Source organism: Thalassophryne amazonica, chromosome 4 (assembly GCF_902500255.1).
Source record: "Thalassophryne amazonica chromosome 4, fThaAma1.1, whole genome shotgun sequence".
NCBI classification, from domain to species: Eukaryota; Metazoa; Chordata; class Actinopteri; order Batrachoidiformes; family Batrachoididae; genus Thalassophryne; species Thalassophryne amazonica.
The window spans coordinates 113,265,455-113,279,179 of record NC_047106.1 but is presented as its reverse complement, the minus strand read 5'-3'; the positions used below and the strand labels follow the sequence as shown (position 1 = coordinate 113,279,179).

The 13,725-nt window shown below is 37.0% G+C and overlaps 1 protein-coding gene across 1 annotated transcript in view; it reads right to left on the bottom strand.

Moving 5' to 3' along the window:
• gbe1b (glucan (1,4-alpha-), branching enzyme 1b) overlaps positions 1 to 13,725 on the bottom strand; it is a 555,782-nt gene that overhangs the window by 150,514 nt on the left and 391,543 nt on the right. The window contains exon 13 of the mRNA XM_034168442.1: positions 2,054 to 2,238. Coding sequence (XP_034024333.1) covers positions 2,054 to 2,238 — 185 coding nt within the window. The remainder of the gene's footprint in view (positions 1 to 2,053; positions 2,239 to 13,725) is intronic.

Genomic DNA, 13,725 nt, shown 5'->3' with positions numbered 1-13,725 from the left:
TTCTGCTGGAAGTTTCTTCCTGTTAAAAGGGAGTTTTTCCTTCCCACTGTCGCCAAGTGCTTGCTCACAGGGGGTCGTTTGACCGTGGGGTTTTTCCGTAATTATTGTATGGCTTTGCCTTACAATATAAAGCACCTTGGGGCAACTGTTTGTTGTGATTTGGCGCTATATAAATAAAATTGATTTGATTTTGATTCAAACCATAACATTACAGGCTTATCAAGCCTGAAGGACAAATTGCCCGACTGTTTTCCTCCAGAGGAATGTCTTCAGGCCTTGGTGATTATTTGGCTCCTTTCTTATCTCAACCCACAAAGACAAACTGTTTTTCATAGGACTGAAGCATGCTCCACTCCCTCTCCCCACCCCCTCCTACCCCCATCACACACCTCCCACTCCGGCTCTGCTCACGTCACCCCCCCCCCCCCCATCCTTATGTGGGGGCGGCGCGGTTTTAGCTGCTGCTGGTCCCTGTTCCCCCCTCAAGCTGACGGTGGCGCAACTCAGGGTTGCTGCGTGACCTTCACCCACTTGCCTCAATTTGGATAACAAACTTCTTCAAATTTAGTGTACATAAACAATGTCAAATGTGTATGTGCTGTCTTTAATTCTGATGTGTGCCATTATTACAGTAAACAAGTAATAACTGGAATAATTGCTGTCTGAGGTAACTGGAGTGTAATAATTTCTCCAGTGTGAGATCAAAGTATATCTCATCTCATAGAATTCAGATGGGGTTTGTCTTTTTGTGCATTTCTTTATTCAGGTGTTCAGCTTGTTTTCCCTGTCATTTTATATTATTACACAATTTATGGACATATATGGTTTGATTTCTTTTTATGTGTGGATTACTTTGGTTGTTTCTGATATCTGGTGAAAATTTTATGTCAATATCACCATTAGAAATATATTTACTGATACATGAGACATGACACGTTCAAAACTTATTATACCTGCTGTTTATATACAAGTATTTTTTTTTGTTTTGTTTTGGCATTTTTGTCTCACAAACTTGGTGGAATGTTCTAACTCACTCACCTACCCTGCACTGTTACTCGTGCAGGGAATAGACAATATCTATGGTACACATTATACAACTGTCATGTATATCATGGCTTTATAAAAAAAATAAAAATAAACCCCAAAAATAATACAACAAAACCCAAACTGAACCACTAAAAAACAACAACAACAAAATACAAGCAACTACTCTGAGTATCACTGCCATAGCTATGCATTTTCCATGACAACTGCCACTTTAGGGATCTGTATTCACCACCAGTCCTCACAAAAGAAGCAGAGAAACATCCAGTCAGTTTCCTTTTTTCTGTTGCCTTACTTCCAAAGCTCTGCTCCATCAAGCTGTAAAGGCTGTAAAAGGTTCTAAGAAGTCAGAGCACATTGCTGATTGATAGACTAATATGCAGAAATTATCCATGAGAAAAAGCCGTGCTTCTAATTATGTTGTCTGACACGTTTAGACTCTGTCGCATTTGTCTGACTGTTGAGCAGAAATACATAGGTTGGCGTGTAATGTGGCAAGGTGAAGGAGCACTAATCTGACGACTGAGTCCTAAGGATGGAAGGGAGGGTATTTTTTGAATCAATTACGAAAACTCTCTTCTAGTCCCTGTCAATTTAACCACAAGCCCCATTTGCATTATCCCATTACCTTCCCAGCAAACTCCTCAAGAGAGAGAGGAAAAAAAAAAACATTTTTATTCCCATAGGCTTCAATTACAAGCAAACACTGAAGTTGCAACAGGAGGCTGAAATCTATTACCGTTCACCTTGACAGCAGCTATAGAAACAAGACATTCCCAAAATGAACTCTCTTTATAGCGCATTTATCTACACCTGCCTGACACATACAGCACTGTAAAGACGTTGGCTTCAGAACCAATTTTTAAATCGAATGTTGCACGGGCTAAATCATTTATGAAGACTAGAAACAACAGCATGTGACACAGAAATGGTGTTGCTATTGGAATTTTATGCGATTTTGTCACAAAATGTCTTCACAAAGTGCAGGGTGAGCGTATGATGTCCTTACAGGTGGGGCAGACAGCCAGCCGTACTTGTCTTCAGTGAGGTTCATGTCCCGGTCAAAGGCATATAGCTGACGGTAGCGAAGATGATCCATATCCACGAGATTATACTGCCTCCGGGCATAGTGGTAACTCTCATTGTTCCCTTGTCTGGGGAAATCCAGCCACTCTGGATGGCCAAATTCATTCCCTATAATACAGAGAACATCATTAACAGAAACACAACAAAAAGGAAAAGGAACGCCATCTGTGAATTAGCATATTGTGTCATTCTTCACTATCTACTGTTATTCCAACTGATTTTTTTTAAACAACAAAAAAGGGCGACCAAAAGGGCAAGACTTGATGACAATCGATGAACTAAGAAGTGGTTTGTCTTTGTGTGTGTGTCTATATAATTTTTTTTTTCTTTCACCAAAACAGATCAAATCTAGGTTTGCATCTCAGATGTACTTTCTGTCAAATTGCACCCGAACTTTAAGGTGTTTTTTTTTTTTGTTTTTGTTTTTAAGAAAAACCTTCTCTGTACCACTTCATCATGAAGCTGTTTAACGGGTGATGCAAAATGCAAAACTTGCACTGTGCACAGTGTCTTCAATCACAGCCACAGCAGCCTGTAACTTCTTCTGGGTTGTCTGGGTGTCTTGGTGGCTTTCCTCCTTCTTGTACAGTCACTCAGTTTTTGAGAACTGTCTACTCCATGCAGATTTACCACAGAGTGCCATACTGCTTGTATTTCTTCATAATTTATGTAAATAAATTCCAAGACATATTCAGTGACTTGGAAATGTTCATGTATCCATCCTCTGACTTGTCTGAAGAAAAACTGACAATAAAACTGATTATTTACAGGTATTATACCAAAGGGGCCGATTACTGATGTAACTACCATCTTGGCTTTTACATTTTTTTTTATTAATTTATATCAAATTGCAGAGATTAGCTTTGAGTATGCATTTAAGGAAGAAAATTTTAGAATTTTTTTTATATTGAGAAGCCTGATTTACTTTTGCATTTGAAATGGCATAAACAAAATAAAATGCGTGAAATGCCAAGGGGCCGGATACTTTTGCAAGCCACTGCATATATATATAGTTGTGCTCAAAAGTTTACATACCCTAGCAGAATTTTTGTTTTTGGCCATTTTTGGGGCACTTATGGTTAGTGGTTGGGTAAACAACTGTGTTAACTCTTTAAATCCTACTGACAACAGAAACTACCCAAATGACCCTGATCAAAAGTTTACATACTCCTGTTCTTAATACCTTGTATTGCCCCCTTAACATCAATGACAGCTTGGAGTCTTTTTTGGTAGTTTTGGACGAGGCTCTCTGATAGTAAAACTGATACTGAATATGTCTTGGACTTTATTTAGAACAATTACAAAGAAATACAAACAGTATGTCACTCTATGTTAAATCTGCATGAAGTAGACATTTCTCAAAAACTGAGTGACTGTGCAAGAAAGAGAAGAGTGAGGAAAGCCACCAGGACACCCAGACAACCAAGTTATAGGCTTATGTAACTGTGACTGGAGAAACTGTGCATAGTGCAAGCTTTGCACTCTTAGCTTCATAGTGGAGTAGAGCGCAGAAGGATATTCTTTCAGCAAAACAGATCAAATCTCATCTTGCATCTCAGATACACTTTTTGGCAATTTGTACCTAAACTTTCAGGTCTTCTTTTAAAGAAAATCATCCTCTGATTTAGTGATAAAGTGATGATAAAAGCACTTTATCATGAAGCTGTATAACTGGTGATACAAAATGCAAAGTTCTCCAGGACATATGTCATCATCAATGTATTCATTCATTCATGCTTATTAAAAACTCAAATGTTCAAAATACACGGTCAACTTATGACCACTGGCATGGCAGGACTATTTTTTTTTTTTAAGGTATAGTCTACAAGTATTTTGAGAGTGACTGTTCTCATATTCCAGTTCACCACAGACACCATCCTGGACCCTGTAAGGTTTTACAAGGTAAGGACAAGGTTTCAAAGGTTTCAAGGTTTCAGCTTTTGGGACATAGATCTGTGAAAGTGGAACAGAGGTTAATGCAGAAATGAGTGTGCCATCTGTGTTATAAATTACAAATGTGTTGTCCCGTTCATCTGTATGTACTCTCTGCCTGTAATAACATGTACAACCCCTGGCAATAATTATGGAATCACTGGCCTCGGAGGATGTTCATTCAGTTGTTTAATTTTGTAGAAAAAAAGCAGATCACAGACATGACACAAAACTAAAGTCATTTAAAATGGCAACTTTCTGGCTTTAAGAAACACTATAAGAAATCAGGAAAAATAATTGTGGCAGTCAGTAACGGTTACTTTTTTAGACCAAGCAGAGGGAAAAAAATATGGACTCACTCAATTCTGAGGAATAAATTATGGAATCACCCTGTAAATTTTCATCCCCAAAACTAACACCTGCATCAAATCAGATCTGCTCATTAGTCTGCATCTAAAAAGGAGTGATCACATCTTGGAGAGCTGTTGCACCAAGTGGACTGACATGAATCATGGCTCCAACACGAGAGATGTCAATTGAAACAAAGGAGAGGATTATCAAACTCTTAAAAGAGGGTAAATCATCACGCAATGTTGCAAAAGTTGTTGGTTGTTCACAGTCAGCCCTGTCTAAACTCTGGACCAAATACAAACAACATGGGAAGGTTGTTAAAGGCAAACATACTGGTAGACCAAGGAAGACATCAAAGCGTCAAGACAGAAAACTTAAAGCAATATGTCTCAAAAATCGAAAATGCACAACAAAACAAATGAGGAACGAATGGGAGGAAACTGGAGTCAACGTCTGTGACCGAACTGTAAGAAACCTCCTAAAGGAAAAGGGATTTACATACAGAAAAGCTAAACAAAAGCCATCATTAACACCTAAACAGAAAAAAACAAGGTTACAATGGGCTAAGGAAAAGCAATTGTGGACTGTGGATGACTGGATGAAAGTCATATTCAGTGATGAATCTCGAATCTGCATTGGGCAGGTGATGATGCTGGAACTTTTGTTTGGTGCCATTCCAATGAGATTTATAAAGATGACTGCCTGAAGAGAACATGTAAATTTCCACAGTCATGATGATATGGGGCTGCATGTCAGGTAAAGGCACTGGGGAGATGGCTGTCATTACATCATCAATAAATGCACAAGTTTACGTTGATATTTTGGACACTTTTCTTATCCCATCAATTGAAAGGATGTTTGGGGATGATGAAATCATTTTTCAAGATGATAATTCATCTTGCCATAGAGCAAAAACTGTGAAAACATTCCTTGCAAAAAGACACACAGGGTCAATGTCATGGCCTGCAAATAGTCCGGATCTTAATCCAATTGAAAATCTTTGGTGGAAGTTGAAGAAAATGGTCCATGACAAGGCTCCAACCTGCAAAGCTGATCTGGCAACATCAATCAGAGAAAGTTGGAGCCAGATTGATGAAGAGTACTGTTTGTCACTTATTAAGTCCATGCCTCAGAGACTGCAAGCTGTTATAAAAGCCAGAGGTGGTGCAACAAAATACTAGTGATGTGTTGGAGCGTTCTTTTGTTTTTCATGATTCCATAATTTTTTCCTCAGAATTGAGTGATTCCATATTTTTTTCCCTCTGCTTGGTCTAAGAAAGTAACCGTTACTGATTGCCACAATTTTTTTTTCCTGATTTCTTATAGTGTTTCTTAAAGCCAGAAAGTTGCCATTTAAAATGACTTTAGTTTTGTGTCATGTCTGTGATCTGCTTTTTTCTACAAAATTAAATAAACTGAATGAACATCCTCCGAGGCCGGTGATTCCATAATTTTTGCCAGGGGTTGTATGCAACAGCATGCAATATGTGTCATGATGAAATACGGCACAAGTTGCATTACAGTTTTGAACATGTACCAACTGTTGTAACGTAGCCCTGTTTCACCGACACACAATTATATTGCATTTCCTCCATTCACACTGCAATACAACCTGTATTTCTTGAATATCTTGCTGTAATGCAGATTTGTATTGTGTCACCATGTAGTGCATGGACTGCTTTGCACTTTCTCCATGTAAACACAAATGCATATTGCAGAAATGTAAGAGACAACAATCCTGATGCTCCTCTCCTGTCACACAAAGAGATGAGATAATGAATCTGTCATCGGATGTCACAACAACATCATCTAACAACAGCTGGGATAATTGAATTCCCAGCAGAGGAAAAAAATCAGGCAAGAGACGAAGGAAAATGCATGACAACAGAAAAGAGCCTTGTTGTTTATTTGATGCCACGAGCTGAGCCCCCCCGGCCCCCAACCTTAAAATTGGTGAGTGATGGGATGAAGTGGAATGGACAGGCCCTGACAGCAAATTGTAATGAAATACATTATGCAGGCTATAGAGAAACAGCAAATAGGACATGGACTGCCAATAGAAAGAGCCCAGTGCAGGTCACATCAAAGACCACAAGAGTGAAAGACAGTGGAGATGTTCTTATTATTAAATCTGCATCAATAACAAACCTTTAACACATCTTACATGATAAACAGACCATTGCACATCAGACAATCGAAATGTGCATAAAATGTTCACCAGGAGCAGAGGGGCTGCAGCTAAAACAGGCACACTTAGCTCAGGATAAGGGCATGTTAAAAAGAGACTGGATCACTAATTGCCATCTCTATTCAAAAATTACAGGGGGAAATATACTGCATTATTTAATTTTTTAGTGCTGAGAGTGCGCCAGGACACAGCGTTCTGCAGGAGCATTCAATCTGCTGAGCGGCTAGCATTAACCTTGAAATTCCAGCCACAGGTTAGATAAAATTTAACTTTTGTGTTGAATAATGGTGCACTTAAGTGTAGACAGAAAAGAATTCAAACACTGGAGATCAATCTTGTACATACAGTAATATTCTCTCAATATCAAGGTTCATCAATCTGTGTTATAATATGTTCATGCTGAACCACAGTCCAGACAACAAAAAGCGCAAGCTCACACACACACACACACACACACACACACACACACACACACACACACACACACACACACACACACACACACACACACACACACACATAGAACACAATGCAAGTCCCACACACTGTGTGAGAAATGTGCAATAACAGGGTTATTCCATAGGTTGCTGTACTACTACGATCACCCATGATACAAAAAAGTGTAAAAGCAGGATCAAACCACTTAACCTGACTTGCCATGTAAAAGTGTATTGCTGGCTTTAAATGTCAGCTCCAGTCAGTTTGTTTACCTCTGATGTTGCACATGGATTTTGCATTTCAATACACTCTTTGTTTTTCTTTCTCTATGCTGTGAAGGCAAACATGGAATATTCCATGCAAGTAAATGATAAAATGGACATTATATGCACAATCCACAGTTTTAATCCACTATGTTTGTCTCTGGTATTCTGAGTTGATTTAAAAAAAAAATAAAAAAATTGTAGTGTACTGTATGCAAATGATGGTTTTGTTTTTTTATTTTATTGGTGCCTCACATTGGCTTGACTCACACTCACTGAGGTAAGTCACACTGTGATTAGCAGGGCAAACGTAGGAATAATTAAGTCACCCAGGGAGTGTGTCAGTGAGTGGGTCTACAAAATTTCAGGAAGGAACTCATTTCAAACTACTGCATACTGAATTCTGAAATTTTGGGTTCTGTTCAACACTGGTAAGGAACAATGACCCTCCTATACTGGGCCATGTTGGCATCTTTTAACATGCACAAAGGCCATAACATAAATAAAGATAGGAAGGCTTATCAAATTGCTTGCAAAGCCTTGTTGCAAATCAGAGTTCAGTGGTCACAAAGGCCAATGCTGCTTGTCGACATACCATTTTTGTTTTTGACAGGATTTGCTTTGTCATTACATTTTTTGAAACTCTAAACATTGAAAGTTATTTGTCCTGTATGGACACAACCAATCATCAGCTCAAAAAACACTGCCCTAGTGGGTGTTACCTTGCAGAACATCAGCAGTTGTACTGGCTTTACCCTTGCTATATTGGTTTCCTTACTAGTATTGCCTCTGTGCTGAGCATGCTGCCAAGCAAGATCAAAAACCTGTAAAGTGTGTTTGGTTTTGCAATCACATAAGAAAAACACAGCAGTGCTATAATTGCTTCCTACATTCCCTCTGGACAGAGCAGTAGTGTAATCACAGCGAGGAATTGTTTGACGGAAATGACACTATATAATTGTTTCTTTTTAAAACACAATTGGTCTGTGTTTGTTTTTTTTTGCTTTTTTTTTTATTTTTTTACTACAACAGTATTATTTCACATAAATTCTTGGAAATAGAGCAATTGCCTCTAAATGAGCAGAGTACTATTTACTGTAAGGGGAAAAGTTCGATGTAGTCCATAAAAGAACTCCAGGTCGCAGATAAGTCCTTGCTTCTTTTGCTTGTCTTGTATTTGAGTTTTTCCAGAGGCAGAAAGAAAGGCACCTCCCTCAACCACTGTAGAAACAATGGGGGTTCAATCTGCGAGCAAGTAATGAAGCAAATGCCCAAGCGTTCGCCTGTAAATTTGTGACCTTACAATTCGGGGTGGGCTATGCTGAAAATGCGTGTGGGAAATCCGGAACTATGGTCTTTTTGCACATATGAGAGAATACCTCAAAAATACTGCCCCAATAACTGATTAGAGAGGGGCAAGCCCAAAACATATGACCCACTGATCTGGGCTGTTACTACATCTTTCTTTCTTTCTCTTTCTTTAATATTTATTTCATTCATTTAAAAGAAAAACAGAAAAGCAAAAAACAAAAGCACCACAATACCAGAATGAAAAGGAGCAGAAAGAAGAACAAGTCTTATGATTTCTGCCCCTTTTAACAATACAATCTTTCAATATACAGCATCATAGTCAACATTATTTAACAGATTGCATTTCTTTAACTTGTCACATACCACTGACCATTTCATAATTATGACCATTAATTAATAGATTACATCACTGACAGGTTACATTTAAACTTAGACACTCCAAACATTATTAACAGTTACTTCTTTTTTTTTTTTTGACTTTCTTGCAGCCCACTGACTTACTTCATAGTTTCATACTTACTTAATACATCTAATTTAATATGTTTTTTAAATAATTTAAGCGACCTTAATTCTTTAATTTCTTTATTAAGATTGTTCCATAATTTGGACACCATTTACTGCAATACTCCTGTCCTTTACTTTGGTTCTAAATCTTGGTTTTTTAAAGACTTCTATTCCTTTCAATTTATAACTACTTACTCTTTTTTCAAACATATTTTGAATGTTTGTTGGTAAAATATTTTTATTAACTTGGTACATCGTTTGTAATATTTTCAAATCAACTAAATCATGAAATTTAAGTACCCTATACTTAATAAACAATGGATTAGATGAATCTCTAAAACCACTGTTACTAATCACTTTTAAAGCTCTTTTCTGCAAAATAAATAAAGGTTGTATATAGGTTGTATATGTTGATCCCCAGATTTCTACACAGTAAGTTAAATATGGGACAATCAATGAATTGTACAATGTTAATAAACCATAACTATTTAATGAATATTTTACTTTATGCAAAACAGCAATGGTTTTCGCTATTTTTCCTTTTATGTAATTTATGTGTGACTTCCATGTAAGATCTTCATCAATCATGACTCCTAAAAATTTCATTTCTTTTACCCTTTGTATATCCATTCCATCTATTTGTAATGACACATTATTTTCTTTCGCTCTATCATTAAACAATATGAAATTTGTCTTATTAATATTTAGTGACAATCTGTTTATATCAAACCAATGTTTAACTTTTTCCAACTCTGTATTTATCACTTGTGCTACTTCCTGTATATCTGATCCAGAGTAAAACAGCGTTGTATCATCAGCAAATAAAATGCTGCCAAGCACATTGGATACATTCACAAAATCATTGATATACAAAATAAAGGCGGGCAGAGTCTGTAGTGAGAAAAATTCTGGTGAGTTTGTCCTTTGAGTAGTGGAGACGATGGCGCGCCTTAAATTGAATTAATCTGCGGCGTACACATAATGAAGAGGTGTGTACTCAAGAAAGGCTGTCCCTCCACACCTCCTCCGGGAGCACCAGCCCCAAATCACTCTCCCATGCAGTTTTGGTTTTCTCCCAGGATACCTGATTTAAACCCTTTATCAAAGTGTATATCTCTGAAACCCATTTCTACTCATAGCGGTCAAGCTCTAAAATGTTATCTAATTGGCTTTTAGGTGGCAACGTAGGGAGCGAGGGGAACAATTTCTTAGTGAAACTATGCACTAGGTATCTTTCCTGAGTGTCTCAAATGAGGAGAACGTGTCATTTGTAAACAAGTCCCTGAAAAACATCAATGTATATTGTACTGTATATTGTTTATTGTCAATTGCAGTTGCTATACTTTCCACAAAGTCCATCAAAGCCTGTGATGTAGTTTGCGACCTTCTGAATCCATATTGTTCTTCACAAATGATGTTATGCTTCAGTAAATAATCATTTAATCGTTTAGCAAATATTTTTTCCAAAATTTTGGAAAATTGTGGCAGGAGTGATATAGGTCTATAATTAGAAAATGTGTGTTTGTCACCAGTTTTAAACAGAGGAATTACTTTTACCAGTACTTGGTGACATATTGCAAATGTAATTGAACGGTTTTACTATACAATCAATAACTTTTTTAATAAAGCCATATCTAAATTATTAAAATCAGTCGATTTCTTACTTTTTGAACCATGAACCAGATCAAGTATTTCCCTTTCATGAGTACCACCAATGAACATTGAAACAAATTTGTTAAATGTTGAATTATTTACCCAGAAGTTATTAGTTGATGAGTCAATTTTACTGGCAAGATTTTTACCCACATTAACGAAGTATTCATTAAAGTGTTCAGCAATAGACTCGTCGTTATCAATCGTGATGTAGTTGTTACTCTGAAAAAATGAAGGATAATCTCTGGTTACTCTATTCTTTTTTACTATTTCATTTAATATATTCCATGTGTTTTTGATGTTATTTCTATTTTTGACAAGTAACTCATTATATCTTTTTTTACTGAGTGTCATGATATTGATTAACTTATTCTTATATGTTTTATACTTACTTTCAGCTTCCTTAGTTCGTAGTTTTATGAACTGTTTATATAGTAAATTTTTCTTTTTACATGCCCTCTGAAGCCCCTTAGTTATCCATGGTTTATTGCTATATTGATTTCTGTATATTTTGTCAACAAATGGACAGTGTTTATTATACAAACTGGAAAAAATGGAAATGAAAGCATCATATGACCTGTCAACATCATCAACAAAAACATCCGACCAATTCTGACTTGATAAATCCTCCCTTAAATTTTCAATTGTTTCTGGTGTTACTTTTCTACTCATGAATTTGGTATTGCTTCGATACTTACAACAACCCTCCAATGCAAAGACTGATATCACTGACCAGTAGTCCCCCACTAAGATTACCGGATATAGCGTTAGTTAAAATATTGTCAGTGAGAGTTGTGGAGTCCATAGTTATTCTGCTAGGATGAATGATGGTTGGAAACAGTCCTAAACAGTACACGGTCTTGATATTTTTCTGTCCATATGCACTTGATCCTCTGGTGTTATTTCTGGAAAAGCCAAGCTGTCCAGAAAGCTGCTGATTTGAGATGGATCTCTGTTTGATTCTGAGCTATAAAGATTGGAATAGAATTGTTTGAACTGACTATTAATGTCATCAGGGTTGGTGGATTTTACCCCTGTTGACATGTTTATTTCAGAGATGGTATTTGCGGCTTTGGATTGTCTGATTTGGTGGGCTGTTTTCCAGCTTTCTCTCCATGTTCATAGAATGTTTGTTTTGATTTGAAAAATATCTGGTTTGTTTAACAGATAGGTTATCAAATTCTGTTTTAACAATAATTTTTTCTTATAGAGCTCCGGTGTTGGAGAGGTGGCGTATAAATTATCTGTTTCTGTTATACTATGTGACAGGTCTGTTAATCATTGTTTAAGTTTCTTCCTCTGGTATGCTGAGTATGAGATGACCTGGCCTCTATGCTTTGAGAGCCTCCCAGATGGTGGTTAGTTGCACCTCTGGAGTGATATTAATTTCCAGGAACATATCTATTTGTTGTCAAAGGAATTTTTTTAAATGAGTCTTTGGTTAGCGACAACGGGTCAAACTGCCAGGTGCATCAGGGTCTAGGGCATCCATGAAAGCTTATGTCTAGCTGTACCGGCCATGATCAGATATGACAATGCTTTTATATTGGCATTCCCTGACTGTAGGAAAGATCATGCTGTCGATAAAAAAAAAGTCTATCCTTGCCTATGAATGATGTACTGGGGAAAAAATGAATATTGCTTCATCATTGGATTTTCTTTTCTCCAGGGATCAAAAAGTGCAAAGGATTCAGCAAAAGTCTTAATAACGGCACCTGCCTTTGAAATCTTACTATTGGGACTTGGGTTTGACCAGTCCAGACAAGTGTCCAATACACAATTAAAATCCCCCCAATATCAACTGGTGATCATTCAAATCTGGGGGGGGCTGCTAAAAAATTGGAAAAGAAAAGACAATCATCCCAATTTGGACTATATACATTTGCTAGTACCAATCAAGAACCGTACAGATCCCCTGTCACTATCACATATCATCCCCTTGAATCAGAGATGGTCGAGAGTGGGATGAAAGGGATATCTTTCCTTATTAAGATGGCTGTGCCCCTGGTTCTATATTCGCTCTTTAAACAAAATGTCCTATCCAGGCTTTCTTTAGCTTTGCATGCTCCGTTTTTCTGAGATGTGTTTCCTGTAGAAATATAATGTCGGAGTTCAAAAAACGAGTGTTGCCCACATTCTGTGTGTCAGACATCGTTTACCATAAAACAGAATAAGTGTATACGAAACGAAATTGCCCGCCAGTGACCCACAAAAAGAAAAAGAAAAAAAAATGGCCTCAAAAACCCATGCTGATCTACTAATTCTCTAGACAACTCACTCCTTATCCCTAGTATAACAAAGCCAATAACCATACATAAACCCAATAAGCCCCAACCAGGGCAAACAATTTTCTTATCTAGGTTTTGCTTCACAAACAACTCAAAATATTTAGTTTTGTATTCCCCCAACATCTGCTTTCTAAAACTTTGGACTACAAAATAATTCCTTCACAGTGACCCCATATGGCCCTTGTGTGTTTTTTTTTTCCTTCCTTTTTTTTGTTTCTGTAATTTATTTGGGAACTAATAACTTTTAAATAAAATTGGAAATAGGTACATATAAATGAGCATTGACTAATAGGTTTTGTTTTTTTTGCATTAGACTTATTTCATTATTTTTATACAATAATAGTAATAATAATAATATAGTAATAGCATAATTAATTCATTAACTAATGATATAATATATTTCATTATTATTTCTTAAATCATAATAATTGATTAATTAATTAACTAATGACATATTTATATTCTCACTATTATTATTATTTTTAGTTTTAAATTTGTTTTCATTGACACCCACGGAGCAACGTCACGTCCTGCCAGTAAAGCCCCCAAGGGCTCCCTTGCTGGCAGCCAACGGGGGTCTGCCATTCTTCCAAGTCGTCCAGCTTTAGCTGTAGCGTAGCAACCTCCAACTTCAGCCGGCCGACATCTCTGTCCAGATTCATCATTT